General features: G+C 35.0%; 1 protein-coding gene across 3 annotated transcripts; it reads left to right on the forward strand.

Moving 5' to 3' along the window:
• Positions 1 to 3,854: 3,854 nt before the first annotated feature.
• Positions 3,855 to 15,900, forward strand: LOC130814145 (uncharacterized). 3 transcript variants are annotated; one of them, XR_009042319.1, is made up of 2 exons: positions 3,855 to 4,245; positions 15,205 to 15,900. XR_009042319.1 is itself a non-coding variant. In XM_057680190.1 (2 exons), the coding sequence occupies exon 2, from the start codon at positions 13,339 to 13,341 to the stop codon at positions 13,858 to 13,860; it is 522 nt and encodes a 173-aa protein (XP_057536173.1). In that variant the 5' UTR covers positions 4,068 to 4,245; positions 11,716 to 13,338; the 3' UTR covers positions 13,861 to 14,720. The 3 variants fall into 3 exon arrangements, 1 of the variants encoding a protein (XP_057536173.1); XR_009042318.1 differs by lacking the exon at positions 15,205 to 15,900 and adding an exon at positions 6,132 to 6,270 and having other exon boundaries at positions 4,068 to 4,245; XM_057680190.1 differs by lacking the exon at positions 15,205 to 15,900 and adding an exon at positions 11,716 to 14,720 and having other exon boundaries at positions 4,068 to 4,245.
• Positions 15,901 to 16,059: the final 159 nt, after the last annotated feature.

Genomic DNA, 16,059 nt, shown 5'->3' on the forward strand with positions numbered 1-16,059 from the left:
GATTGAATATAAATATGTGGAACAGATGGGTATTAAGCGGGGATTTGACGGGTGGTGGGGCGGAAAAATGAGTATTAGACGGGGATGGATACCCAGATGGGTGGTGGGGCGGGGATGATTTTAGGTACAAACCAATCGGGAAGGGGACCAGGAAAAAAATTATACCCGCCGCGGAAATGGGGACGGGGAAGGGTATTGCATTAACAGATGGGGATGGGGATGAGAATTCCAATCCCCGCCCCGTCCCGCCCCGTTTGCATCCCTATTCACGGGTACTAGACGAATTCGAGCCAATTGGAACGTGGATACCTCGGAAGCCAAAATGATACATCTAGAATGAGATGCTCTTAATGTGATCAATGCAATCAATAAGGGCTATGGTCTTGCTCCAATTCACTTAGTCTACGATTGTATTTCTTCTTTTTTGTCTTTTTTTTATGGTTTTCGTTGTAGCTTTGTCCGCAGAAGTGGAAATATGGTAGCTCGATGGGATACAGGCACTAACCATGAAAAAGTCTATATGCCCTATCTTCTTGATTGTCTGTTAACTTTGGAAGAGCTCAATTTGAGCTAATTTTATTAACATGTGAGATTCAAAAAATCAAAGAAAATATGAGGTGAAGTGAGTGGGGGAGAACAACTTTAGTCTTTTGTAGGAGGTCATTGTGGTTTTCAGCTTTTGTGTGTGCAAGGTTTGGATTGCATTGTTTTGCTTTGGACGCTTTACTATGTTCTTATAATATCTAGAGCAAACCTCTCACTTTTATTTATTTGAGAGATAGATTTAAATTTTTTATTAGAGCAATAAAAAAATGTCAAAGTTAAAATTAAGATGAGAGTCGATGCTGCATGAATGTACAAGTTGTTATTGGCATATTCAAGGGTTACGAAAATGTTTTTTATAAAAGATCTCATAATTCATTTTTCATCAATTTTTTTATCTTTATCTTTTAAACTTATTTTCATTTTGATTTTTCACTTTTTTTTAAAAAAAAATCTTTTTGGCTCCTTTTATATATCTATCATTCTTCATGAACACGATCTTTTTCCAATCCACCCTTTTTGCTCCTTCTTTGTCACTCCTTTGGAATCACCAACATCACCACAAGTATCACAAGACGTGGGATACTTAGTCCTAGTTAGACTCATACGTAGCTGCAAAGTTGCAAGTACAAGTTCAAATGAACGACATGCAACTATATCGTGAAATAGAGTTGGATGTACAATACTTTAATCACTTGCTTTAGATTCCTCAACTAAATATGTAGTGCCAAAGTCGACAGGGAGACTCAAACTTAATGTGGGAGGTGACCTGTCAATCTATATAAGGTGTTACATGCCGATGAAGGTTCACGTGCAATGTGAAAATGCATCGTAATTATTCATCATTGTCTGTAACTGATCTAACTAGGAGAATAGATATCGCGATAAATCTTACTTTAATGTTTTAATTTGCAATATATACCAATGGACTTTCCTTGGTATTTTATTATCATATCTATTATTCAATTTATTTCTTATTTCACTAGAAACTTAAACATTTTCACAAAAGATGATCTCATACAATAATACAAACACCCTCTTATATAAGAGACATTTAAGTTAAAATTATGAATAGTTACATATGTTCTCTTCATACATTACCCATATGTCACAATTTATTTCATGACATTGAAGAAACTTATTGTTCAAAGAGACACAAATTCCATTTTGTGCGAGAAGTATATGGAGGCTTAGTCAGGGAAGCAATGCAATAAAACGATTGAAGTGTGATAGTAATTTTTCAAGAAAAACTATGATTAGTTTTCAATTTTCATGTGGGGTGTGACCAAACTTTAGCCTCACAATTTATATACAAATTGCAATACTTCTATGATGAATTGGCATTAGCCATTATTGAGTATTCCTAATAGAAAAGTACAAAGGTAATAAGGTGGAAGGGTGTCAGAGTGATCTGAAAATGGCCCCTTCTCAACATCTTTGGTCACGGATTCAACAAAGCTTACTAGTCTTTCCTTACACTTTATTAAATGTTTCTACTTTTTTTTTTAAAAAAATTTAATTTTATTTATTTTAGGCTGTTTTATTGTTGAATTATTGTTTCTATTTTTTTTAATTTAGGTTGTTTTATTTGTTGTTTACGGAAAAGTGTTTTTACTTACATTAATTTTTTTTTTTTGACAAAACTAGTCTTGGATAGCCTTATATTTATGATATTCACATTTTTCAATAACTTGATTTTAGCATTGTCGTAATGCTTATGGTCTAAATATGTTTCTATCAACTTTGTTTTCATATTTTTTTATGTTTGTGGTCTTTATATTTTTTCAAACTTTATTTTGATATCTTTACATATCATATGGTCATCACTTCTTTCATTAATTTTATTATTTGATAAAATAATATCTTAATCATCTAAAAAATTAACTTTTTTTAATTTGCGTGAATATTTTATATCATAATTGAGAACTATGAATCCCGTCTTTTGATAACCATAAATAATTCCCATTTTAGGGTATCTTACCCAAGAACATTGTTGTATAAATAGTAACCTATTTTTACAGGTTAATTGCTAAAAAAAGAAAATAAAATAAAAATATAAAATATTAAAAATTAAAGGTTAAAATCAAAAAATAAACTTAATTGATTTCTATTTTTAATTTTTTAGAAAAATTTTCAATTTATTTTATAATTCATTTTTATATTTGCTTTTTTATGTTTATTTTGCAACATGACTTATTGTATAGGTAAGAGGTTATCCATTCTTAGCAAGCACACTTTATAGTTGGAATTGGTTAAATTATTATAAAAAAATTAATAAAAGATTGAGTTATTTTGTGTAATTTTTCCACTAACTTTTTGTAGGTTTTTTCTACTGTAGTTGCATTTAATTAGAACCCCACAAATAAGTTTTTATTTCATAAAGAATTTTTTATTTATATCATAAATTTTATAAAAAAACATTATTAATTAATAATACTTATAATTACGGCGCATTTTCCTGTAATTTATATAAATAAAATTTTGAGTTTTTCTCACTTATACCCACGTACTTTTAAAAATTCTCAACTGTACCTAATAAATTTACCAATTCTCAATTGTACCCAATAATTAATAGGGTTTTTCTCACTTATACCCATGTACTCATGTTGGTAGCTGAAGCTGTACAAACTTTGATCTTGGCTGACTTTTGTTATTATTACATCAAAAGGTAATTAAGCTTATTTTTTGAACTAATAACTTTTACGTTTTGTTTAATTATTGGTATTATAACGTGTAAATGATAATGAAAATTTAAGCTAAATTTGCAAGAAAAAAACACATGAAGGCTATTGATCATACTTGTCTTACTCTAGTAATCATTTTTTTTAATAAAATTCAGTAAAATATTTGTGGGAAAATAGTAACCACATGTGATCTCAAATCGAAGAATTAGAGAGGATTAGACAAGCATATAAACTTAATGGACTACTCCTTTTACTAATTGATTTTAGGATGAAAATTCATCACACTTGTGTGCAATCAGCTCTCATGAGAAATTTATCAACACTTAATTGTGGATAAAACTTACATCGTCATGAAAATAACATATCACTAAAATTTACTCAAAAAGTCATTTTATTACCGTTGTTTAGTATTTACCATCAAATGGATCGTTAAAGTCGCTACAACTTATTGAGATTGCTAATCCTTTAGATTTTGATAATATTTTTTAGGGTTTTTCTCACTTATACCCACGTACTTTTAAAAATTCAACTGAGAATTGGTTAAGTTGTCATTAAAAAATGGTTATTGTTGCTAAATTAATACTAATTATTGGGTACAATTGAAAATTGGTAAATTTATTGGGTACAGCTGAGAATTTTTAAAAGTACGTGGGTATAAGTGAGAAAAACCCTACTAATTATTAGATATAATTAAAAATTGGTAAATTTATTAAATACAACTAAGAATTTCTAAAAATACGTGGTTATAAGTGAGAAAAACCCTACAAATTTTATATTTCTATCCATAAATGCAAAATAAAATCGAGTTGAACTTGAAATTTCTTTGCCGGGAACAGCGTACTCACAAAGCGAAAGTAACACCATTTCATCACCTTTGATGAATGCAAACATCTCAACTCTCTTTTCTTCTCAATGTTTAACCTCCACTACTATTTATCCGCATCAATCACCACTCACTTCATCCAGCATTTCCCTGATTATGGCGGTCCTTTAATCGCTTCTCTCTCCAGCATTTCCAGTGAGTTTTTCTCAATTTCCCTGATTTTTCTCTCGTCAATTAATTTTTTTCGAATTACAGCAAACTATTTGTTTTTAAATTCTTGTATTGAAACGAACGAAAAATTTGTTATGTGTTTAGTCTAGAGGTGAACGACTATTATGATTGTAGAAATTGATAATTAGGGTTTCCTTAAATCGTTGACGCAATAGATGTATTTATAACTTATAAGTTTGGTTTGCATAATAAGTTGAAAAGAATAGGGTTTCTAGTGGATAATTTGCAATGTGGTTGAAAATTTTGAGGATAACTACAAATATGCTTACTTTTGATAATCTCAGAGATCAGAAAATGTTAGTTTGGTTTGCAACGTAGGAAATGTTGCAACTATGGATAATCAAGTTGATTTTACCATGCAAACTCATGATTCGAGATTACTTAATGTGCTTGATGAAATAATTGTTCTATCTACTAGTATTCAGCAATTTATCTAGTCGAAAACTCGCAATAATTGGTTCATATTTTTGTTTAAAAAGCAAGCATAGTGCATAACATTGAACTAAAAATTAGAAACTATGGCATTTTAATTTACAGGGCAGGTGTAGCATTTATATTGATATATTTCTAAAAACCATGGTAGAAGTCCATATTAGAAAAGTGAAACATCAAATTAAAAAGTGGGAGTACTAGTTATTCCCGTGTATCAACTACATTCTTTACCATATTGAATTTTGTATTTGTGCCCATACGATAATATTATGTAATGGACTGGAACTGTCCATTGATATACCATGAGAATATAGAATGGAAATGTTGAGTTTATTGATGTAATTGATGGAAAACAAGATATTACAAGCATTCAAGAGATTTTCGCTCTCTCAAGAATGAGCATAATAAGACTCACCAAAAGCGTCTACAAAATATTATATTATGTTTCTCTTCTCATCCTTTCTTATTTATACTAGTTTCCCTCCTATACTAAGTCTAAAATACCCAATATACCTCTTTATCCCATATATGACATATTGTTTAGTGGATCACATCTTAGGTTTGTTGTGTGTTGGATGGAGGCTGTGAAATTGTAAGTAGTAATCAGGTATGGTTTAAGTCTTGTGTCCTTGCTAACCTTAAGTGGACAGTTAGGTCACAACTCACAAGTTTGTTAAGCAATTGGGTGTGAAAGGACATATCACTAATAGGATAATAGTAAAATGTATATGACATTACCAATAGACTATTTTTTTAATTTTGGCGCTTTGTGGCAAAGAGCTAGTTTATAAGGAATTGTTGGGATGCTTTTGCATGGATGTGCGTTTTACTATAGTCAATAAAACATTATCCTCACACAATCTTCACATTGGGTGTTAGTAGCAGTTATTGTGCATAAGGAAACTCAAATTGTTGGCAAAAGGAAGTACACTACCTACCTAGAAGATGTAAGTCATAAGATGTTTTACACTATGTTTGAATAACTTTTTTAATGGAAAGGAAGGAGAGTGGATGGAAGGGGGTGGAAGGGAAAGGAAGTGGAGGGGAAATTAGTTTATTTTCCTTTCAAATCTTCTAAATGTTAACCAGAATTTCTGGAATCTTACCTTTTTGAGACTCATTGATGAGTGATGACTTGAAATAAATTTAAGTTTGGGGTTATTTCAAATTCTCTGTTGAAGAGGTCTCCTTAGAGGGGATGTGATGGTTTGGGAGCATGGCAAGAATGACTCCGTTTTCTTTTAACTTTTAGGAGCTTTTGGAAATAAGATTTGCCCATGTATTTCCCTGCTTTTGATATTTGGAACAACCATGCTTCCCTAAATATGTGTTCTATAATATTTTTTAGGGTGGCGGTCACACAGAGATCACTAATTAGGAATTATTTTTGTTGGATTTTCTATTGCTAATCACTGCAGTTTGAGGGGGGAACACTTTGTTATTCAATTTCTTTTAGTTTGGTAAGAGTTTGGTCCAGCCTTTCCATGTGAAAGTGCTATGCCCTTCACCAAGGAGAGAATATGGATCACTTATAAGAGAAAGAAGAAAAATGCAGCAACACAAGAAGAGCTAACAAACCCACTGTGACGTGGCAAGGCTGTTTCAACAGAATGAAGGGAATAAAATAAGGGGGAGAATTTGTTATGAATTCTGTTAGATTTTATATGAGCTGGCAATATGGGATTATAACCCTATAAATGGTAGTCTTTAATTGTAGTAGAGTAAGAATTAAGCAGTGCAAGAAATACTTGAGGCAGGAGTGACTGACACTCGAAAATCAGCTATTGTAATCTTCTTTTCTTTTCTAATACAACCTTCATTCTTCTCCTCTTCTCTTACTTTCTGTCCACCTTCCCTTCCCTATCCCCAGTCCATAGCAATCTGGTATCAGAGTAAAAATCACCAGTCATGATGAATCCAACCAACACCCAACGTATTGAAGTCTGAAGATCTTGAAGCAGAGATCACCCGATTACCCACCCAAATCAACACTGAACTGGACCAAATTCATTCAGAAATATCCCAAAATAACAAAAAAAATAAACCCTCTCAGCTAGGGCTGTAAAAAATAGACCCGACGCGTACTACCTTCCGAAATCGACCCGTTAGTTGACCCGAGGTGTAGTGACCTGTAATCAACTGAAACTCGACCTGATGTTGACCTGTATCCCGACATGTACCCGATTATTTATACCCATAATCGACACCCGACTTGAGCACAACCCACACCGGTTGACCTGACAATGTGGTTAATAGAACTCGATTTACATCCGATCTGCTATAACTCGAACCCGTCTTTAATCCGATAGGTACTCGACATAATTCCACCCGAAATAAATCGAAACTCGTAATTGACCCGACCCGATATTGATCGGACTTGTAAATGAACCGACTCTAAATGAACTGGACCTATCCGGTCATCCAACTTGATATCAACAAACCTTCAAATGACTTGCCTTTGATATCGACCCGAATTGCAATTGACTCGACCTATTTATATTTATATTCTTTGTGATTATGAGCAAAGAGTTTAATACTAAGTTAGAATATTTTTAGGAAGGTGGTTTTTAGGGAGGGAAATAGTAAAAATGAAAAAGTGTGCAACCGTCAATCGATAGTGTTGGAAAGTTTTCAAGAGGTGGTTTTTAAGGAGTGGAAATAATGGTATAGTGGGAATGTGTTCTGTGGGAATGAAGAAGGTTGGTAACTGTTGAACTTGAAGCAATAAATAAGCCAATAACGTACGTAAGTCTGTAAGAATCCAAGACTATTTGAAAATGGATGAAAAGGTGATATTGAGGAACATTATTATTATTATTATTATTATTACTATTATTATAAATAGTCTTGTTATGTTCGTTGTCTAAAAACATTATATTAGACTTTGTTCTTGTCATATGGTCTCATTTGCTTTTGGCACAGAGATTAAAAAATTTGGGTATTATGGATTAATACAAAGTGATATTTATAAATAAGAGAGAATATAAAAAATCAAAATTAGTGAGGTAATATTAGGTTATAGAATTGCTAATTTATGTTGTGTAAGTTCGTTTTGTCAATCCTATTCATAAAGAATACCAATTCAAATATTTTTTAATAAATCAGAAGTTCGACATCAATAGTCACTTGAATTTTTTTAAAGTATAGTTATATATATACTAATATGAAGTATAATACTAGTAATGCTAAAAATAAGGTTTATTCAATTGAATCAAGTTTTGTTTAGGTAAAAAAATGTTTGATAAAGCTAAATCGAGTATAATTTAGCTAAATATAAGTTTGATTTAGCTAAATCAAGTTAAATAAATGGTTGATTTAGCTGAATCAAATTAGTTTAACAAAAAATTAAGTTTGATTCAGCTGAATCAAGTTTATTTTAGCTAATAATAAGTTTAATTTAGCTAAATGAAATTTTGTTTAGTTAAACATAATTTTGATTAGGGTGAATCAAGTTTTATTTAGCTAAAATTAAGTTTAATTCAACTAAACCAAGTCTAATTTGATAAAAATTATAAGTAGGTTTAATGTTTGATTCAACTGAATCAAATTTAGATTAGCTAAAAATGAGTTTGATACAACTTAATTATGCTTGGTTTTGCTTAAAAAAAAGTTTAATTTAATTATATCAAGTTTAGGTTAGCTAAAATTAGTTTAATATTGTTGAATCAATTATTGATTCTAAAATATAATAATTAAATTTGCTTAATTAAGAATAAGTTTGATTCAGTTGAATCAAGTTTATTTTATTTAATAATGAGTTTGATTTAGCTGAACTAAGTTTAGTGCAAGTAAAAAAGTTTGATTTAGCTGTACCAAGTTTAGTTTAGCAATATTAAATGTTTGATTCAGCCAAATCAAATTAGTTATCTAAAATAAAGTTTAGTTCAGCAGAATCAAGTTTTGTTCATCTAAAAAAAAGTTTTATTCAGCCACATCAAGTTTAGTTCAGCTAATAATATCTTTGAATCAATTGAATTAAGTTTAGTTCAACTAAAATTAAACAATAAATGTAGACTCACAATCAAATCTTATCGACTCTGACTTTGACCGAACCAAATTTGACTGTTAATTGACAACTTAATTAACCTATTACAAATCGCAATGCTCCAATTGCAAACGATTTCAACAGAAAGTTCAATCGACAAAAAACTCAAAGATTTGATTTTCAATCGACTTGAATCCGGCGAATAACCGAATGCACAACTCTAAAAATGATATAACTGATCTGAAGTCAACTCGAACCGAAAATAACCCGACTCAACGTAAACCTAAAAGAAAAATGACTCAACCCATATTCTAACTGAACTTGATTCGACTTGCAGTATAACCAATTTGGATTGGAACTGTATTCAACTAACTTGATATTAATCCGATTCGAATTGACCTGATCCAAAACCGAAACTGACCCAGTGTGGTGTTAACCAATATAAATCTCGATTAGACTCGTAACTGAACCGACCCGAATCAAAGTGTTATAGTAACTGAAAAAACCGAAACCCGAGAATATCTGAACAGGATAAAAACCTGACCCAAAACCTGACCGAGTAACTGAATTTACAGCCCTACTCTCAACCCAAATTACCCTGATGAACCAAACCTTACAAATGATTTGTGATAAATTGAACCCTGAAAAAAATACCCAAATCGAAAGCCTAATTGAACCCCAACAACCCATTACCCAGCCAAACCAAATTTTATCCCGACAAAAATATATCCCTAAACAGTCTCGAAGCACCGAAAAGAGGAAATTGGAGAATTAAGAGGCTCGACTTACCTAATTTCTCCGGTGAAAATTCCAATGGATGGATCTTTCAGGCTGAACGGTACTTCCATTTTTATGAAATGACAGAGGAAGAGATCATGGAAGCCGCCATTATGAGTCTCGAAGGAGATGCGCTATCGAGATTTCATTGGGAGCATCAACAACAGTCAATTTGCAGGTGGGAAGAACTGAAACTCTTGATACTGGAATATTTCGGGCCGCTGGATAAAGGTACTTTACAAGAGCAATGGATGAGTGTGATGTTGACTAGTAAGGTAGTTGCTTATCAGACGGAGTTCATTGATTAAGCAAATCCTATTGGTAAGATTGAAGAATCCATGTCTTTAGGGTCTTATTTAAAGGGCCTAAAGGATGATGTTAGGAGGGAACTTAGGGTACATGGCCCCATCACCCTAAAAGAGGCTATTATTTGGTCCTTGAGAATAGACCAGAAATTACATCTTGAGGCCTATCAAAATATGGAACCCACTAAAGAATACCCATATCAAAAGAAACCCTATTTTAATACCCCACACTACAACCCAAATTATCATCCCAGAAACTCCCTCACCATGACCCAACATTCGACCCCTCTTCCATCCTACCTATACCAGAACCTCAACAACCAACACTACCGAGCAACCTTCAATCCAAACCTCCCCCATCCCAACCAGAATCGACCTCGCCTAACCCTTAACAATCGTGAAATGCTAGAACGACGAGCAAAAGGCTTATGTTTCACCTGTAATGAAAAATGGTCACATAACCATGTTTGCTCAAAGAAGTAGATGAGTGTTTTGGTGATAGCAGAAGATGTCAATTCGGGACGCATGGAGGAAACTGAAGTTATGGAAGAAACAATCCAAATGCCTACTGTGTTTATGTCCCTGAGTTCAGTCATGGGTATTAGTAACCCAAAAACCATGATGCTCAAAGGGCAGATCGAAGGAGTGGAAGTGATTTTAATGATCGACCAAGGGGCAACAGACAACGTCATGTCCCATAAGACCGTACGAAAACTCAACCTTCCTTATTCAGCCTCAGTGAAGTTTGGGGTCACCCTTTGAAATGGGGAACGGATTCAAGGAGAAGGAGAATGCAGGGCGCTTTGTGTTGAAGTTCAGGGGCTGACAATCATGGAGGATTTTTTTATTCTGGAGCTTGGAAACTCTGACATTATTATGGGCCTACAATGGTTGGAAAAACTAGGCGAAATCACTACTGATTGGAAGAAACAAGTGATGAGGTTCAACTGGGAAGGGCACACAGTAGAGTTGCGTGGTGATCCTTCCTCGGGAATATCTCAAATATCTCTCAAAGGCCATGGAAAGAATGTTAAAAAAAGAGAAGCACAGGTTACTCATTGAGTTAAATGAAATCCATCAACACTCCAACCCACAAAATAGTAAATCTCCTTCTATCCCTGCTTACCTACAACCTCTTCGAGACCAATTTCACTCCCTCTTCTCCGAACCCACAACCCTACCCCCACCTCGCACTCATGACCATTCCATCATTTTGAAGGTACGAACCCTGTATGTGTAAGACCTTATCGATACCCTTAAGTACAAAAAACTGAAATCAAAAAGATGGTGCGTGATATGCTGAAAGCACAGGTGATACGTCCATCCACCAGCCCCTTTCAAGCCCAGTCATCCTCATAAAAAATAAAGATGGGTCATGGCGGTTTTGTGTCGATTACAGGGCCCTCAATAAGGTTACTATCCCTGACAAATTTCCCATTCCTAACATTGATGAGTTACTTGATGAACTCCATGGAGCCCAAATATTTTCTAAATTGGATCTAAGGTCCGAATACCACCAAATCAGAATGTGCGAGGAAGATGTGTCCAAAACTGCCTTTTGAACCCACGAAGGGCACTACGAATTCCTTGTGATGCCCTTCAGTCTCACCAATGCACCCGCTACCTTCCAAGCCTTCATGAACGATGTGTTCAAACCCTTCCTACGCCAATTTATCTTAGTTTTTTTTTATGACAGTATGGTGTATAGCAAAACCACTATCACATGATTCACTAATCTTTTTGCGAATCGCGAATCAAAAAAAGCGAATCATGGTCGATTTTGGACTATTTTAGAGTAATTTTAAGCGAATCGCGAATCCAAAAAGCGAATTAAATGGCGAATCATGTTACACTGAGCAAAACAATAGCTGATCATGTTAGTCACCTTTCCTCGGTCTTGACGACACTGCAAACACATTTCCTTTTGTGAAACAGAGTAAGTGACTGCCTTTGGGGTTATGAAAGTGGCATATCTTGGTCATGCCATGGCCCGTACCCACTAACTTGAAAGAGCTATGAGGCTTCGTGGGCCTTACCGGATACTATCGCAAGTTTGTGAAGGATTATGCTCAGATTGCTAGACCCTTAACCGATCAACTCCGCAAAGATGCATTTGGATGGAATGAAGCAGCTTTTGCAGCCTTCATAGCTCTCAAACAAGCTATGACAAAGGCTCCGGTTCTCTCTTTACCTGATTTTTTCAAACTATTTGTTATTGAAACAGATGCTTCTAACTCTGGCCTTGGTGCAGTCTTACTCCAGGAAAAACACCCCGTGGCATTCTTTAGCAAAGCGTTGGGAACGAGGGCTAGCTTAAAACCTATCTATGAAAAAGAGTTAATGGCAATTGTTTTCGCCATTCTCAAATGGCGACATTACCTCTTGGGGAGCAAATTTGTGGTTCAGACAGACCAAAGCAGTTTGAAGTTTCTACTTGAGCAACGTGAAGTAGGCATGAAATACTGAAAGTGGCTCCTCAAGGTCATGGGGTAAGATTTTGAGATCCACTACAATCCAGGCATGTCAAATAAAGCCGCTGATGCTTTGTCTAGGAGGGGACACTCTGTTGAAGAGTTGGGCACCATGTGTAGTACACATGTGATCGATTGGACGCGACTGGATGAATCTGTGGAACAAGATGTGGTGTTGAAATCCATCAAACAGAAGCTCGTTGCTCATAAATCCACCCTTCAAGGTTTTACTTTGCAACATGGCAGGTTATACTACAAAGGGAGGTTTGTTTTGCCTAAACAATCAACCTACATTTCTACCATACTTCACCATTATCATGACTCTCCTACAGGAGGCCACTCAGGCGAACACAAAACCTATCTCGGGATTGGTTTTGGAAAGGCATGAAGAAACAGATCGTAGAGTATGTTAAAGCTTGTGAAACCTGCCAAACCCCAAAAGCATTCAGCCCTGAGCCCCGCCGGTCTACTCCAACCTCTCCCCATACTGAACCAAGTATGGGAACATGTCTTGATGGATTTTTTTGAAGGCTTAACTAAAGCCAAAGGAAAAAATACTGTATTAATAGTGGTTGATTGCCTTACAAAATACACTCACTTCATCGCGTTGAGCTGTCCATCCACGGCAGCTGTTGTGGCCGATGCCTTCGTTAAGGAAATCGTTCGTCTTCATGGATTTCCCTCCTCTATAATTTTCGACAGAGACAAGATCTTTATGAGTCACTTTTGGAGAGAGCTTTTTCGTTAACATTCAACCTCTCTTAAGCGGAGTACGACCTATCACCCCCAAACCGATGGGCAAACGGAGGTGGTTAACAAGACTCTAGAGATCTACCTACGTTGCTTTATCAACGGGCAACCAAAAAAGTGGCTTGATTGGCTCAATTGGGCTGAGTATAGCTACAATACCTCCCCTCATACTTCCACTAAGTTGTCCCCCTTTCAAGCCCTATATGGCAGACAACCCCCACATCTCAGCCGCATTGGTCACGGTCTCACTACCCTTGGGAATTTGGAGGAATTGTTACAGTAACGCGATGCCCAATTGGACGACCACAAGCTTCATTTATTAAGAGCTCAACAGATAATGAAGCATAACGAGGACAAGCACTGGCATCATATGGAATTCAATGAAGGGGATGAAGTGTTTTTGAAGTTGCAACCATATTGTCAAAAGTCCCTAGCTCACCAGTACAATGAGAAATTAGCTCCACTGTTTTACGGGCCTTACAAAATCAGCAAGAAAGTTGGTCAAGCAGCTTATGAGTTGGCTCTTCCACCACACAGTTGCATCCATCCCGTATTCCACGTCTCTCAATTAAAGAAAGCCACTGGAACCTGCACTCCTTCTCTCGTGCCTTTGCAACTAACTGATACTCTGGAACTCCGTACTACCCCTGCTGCTGTTTTAAATGGGTGTTATCGACATGATGGTGCTCTGGAAACTTTAATCCAGTGGTCTGATTTACCAGTTACCGAAGCCACTTGGGAGGAAGCTGCCTTAATTGCTCAACAGTACCCATCTTTCCACCTTGAGGACAAGGTGCGTCTTCACGCCGGGGGTATTGCTATGCCCTTCAGCAAGGAGAGAATTTGGATCACTTACTAGAGAAAGAAGAAAAATGCAGCAGCACAAGAAGAGCTAACAAACCCACAGTGACGTGGCAAGGCTGTTACAACAGAATGAAGGGAATAAAATAAGGGGGGGGGGGGGGGAGAATTTGTTATGAACTCTGTTAGATTTTGTATGAGCTGGCAATATGGGATTATAACCCTATAAATTGTAGTCTTTAATTGTAGTAGAGTAAGAACTAAGCAGTGTAAGAAATACTTGAGGCAGGAGTAAGTGACACTCGAAAATCAGCTATTGTAATTTTCTTTTCTTTTCTAATACAACCTTCATTCTTCTCCTCTTCTCATACCTTCTGTCCACCTTCCCTTCCTTTTCCCCAGTCCATACCAAAAAGATGCTCCTGTCTCAAGCAAGTGAAACTAGATTAGCTTGCTGCTATAGAAATAGGTTCCATGGGCAATTTGGTGTAATTCATGGAAAGTAATTAACATATTCTATAAAATCTAGCTTTAATTCTTTATGATTTCTAGTTCTAATTCTTGAAGCTCTATAGCTAAACATATTCAATGGAGACTGGAGTAAAGTTTTAGTCTATTCATAACACGAATTTTTTTTTATTTTGTTATTGAATTGCACTATGATACCTTGAGACATGATCCTTGCTTTCCCTTCCCCTCCTTTTGTACATAGATGACATCCTCTTGCTATAGCAATATTGTGCATGATTCTTTTGAAATCCACTTGACTCGTACGATTGACCATTTAGAGAATAAGCCATGGTAGATATCCTTTATTTATTGCCCATTTTCCCCTTATCATTCCAGATTTTTGTTGTTCATCTTCAGTTGAAGGTATATGTGCTAAATGGGTGTATTTTCTAATCATCCTTTAGTGAAATCAAGAACTATATCCTTATCGACACTAGAAAATGTCAATGAGGTTTTTGAATCTCCTTTTTTAAAACCAATTTTTTAGTATACAAAGGAGAGGAGGTAGAAAAAGGCATATAAGAGATGATTATCAGTCATTTGTGTTTATTAATTCTTAAGTATAGATGTGAATAGAGTAAATTGGGGAAGCTGATGGTTGAAATCAACGATGTACCTGTTTGTATATTGAAAGTGTTACAGATAAAGGCTAGGCTTAATAAGCATTTTTACAGGGTCTAATTAGCTACTCTTGATAACAATGTACCTGTTTCTTGGAAAGAACTTGAATAAGTTTGTTATCTCTTTTATGTGAATAAAACTTCATATTCATGTTGTTGCTATAATAGTTATCTTTTCATTCCTTTTGAATTCAGTCAATAAGGAAATGTTCTATTTAAAATTGGTTCCACTGAAATCAGTTGTTATCTTGTCTCTTTATATCTGAAATCAGGTGTTTATTTTTCCTAATTATTCCATGTGAGAGTTCTTTGCAAGCACGGATCAATTTTTCTTTGGAACATAAATTCGAATGAGTTTTCTTGATTGGGAATTTGGGGGAGCCATATACTTCGTTATTGGGATTTTCAAATCTTGTTCCGAGGATGTAGAGTAATGATACCTGTCTGGACAGCAACGTTGAATAAGACCTATTTGGACGGCAACGTATATATGCTTCTGTAAACACTTTAACAAACTACATCAGAATTTCTTCTTGATCTCATGTTTGCAATGGATTAATGAGACCTATCTAGAGTCTGGACGGCAACGTTGAATAAGTGTGTTCCATGGACAACTAAAAATTTAAATTGTGGTTCTCTAAACAAGAGTTAAAATGTCTCTATTTGACCCTAACAAAGGGGAAATGATATTCATAAAAAGGGGGAATGGTGGATCAACAACTTGAGCCAACTTGATAGTGAATATGTTCAACTGTATTAATGAGATCAAAATTACTTTTATCTGTTTTGGACCGTGTAATAATACATGTATTATTAGTGATAGGGTTGAGTCCAAGTGATAGTATTACAGTTGAAATCTAAATGTACTTTTATTTGGAATTTTTTTGAATTTGTTATGTTTATTTATTGCTCTAAATTGGATTCTAGTTGCCCTATCATCAAATAACTAAAAATAATGTGAAGTGACTTGAGCTCAAGAAATTTGCTGATTGTTATTTAAATACTACAACATTCTCAATAAACATGGGCATTGGACACGGGCTAAATTGATAAGCAAGTTGCACGTGCATTTCTGCTTATAGTTGGACATGGTATGGCCAGTTGAGTCGTTGCAAACATACTATGGC

Source organism: Amaranthus tricolor, chromosome 5 (assembly GCF_026212465.1).
Source record: "Amaranthus tricolor cultivar Red isolate AtriRed21 chromosome 5, ASM2621246v1, whole genome shotgun sequence".
NCBI lineage: Eukaryota > Viridiplantae > Streptophyta > Magnoliopsida > Caryophyllales > Amaranthaceae > Amaranthus > Amaranthus tricolor.

Excerpts from the sequence above, each read along its gene's own strand:
- LOC130814145 (XM_057680190.1), top strand. The coding sequence starts at position 13,339 with ATGAAGCATAACGAGGACAAGCACTGGCATCATATGGAATTCAATGAA.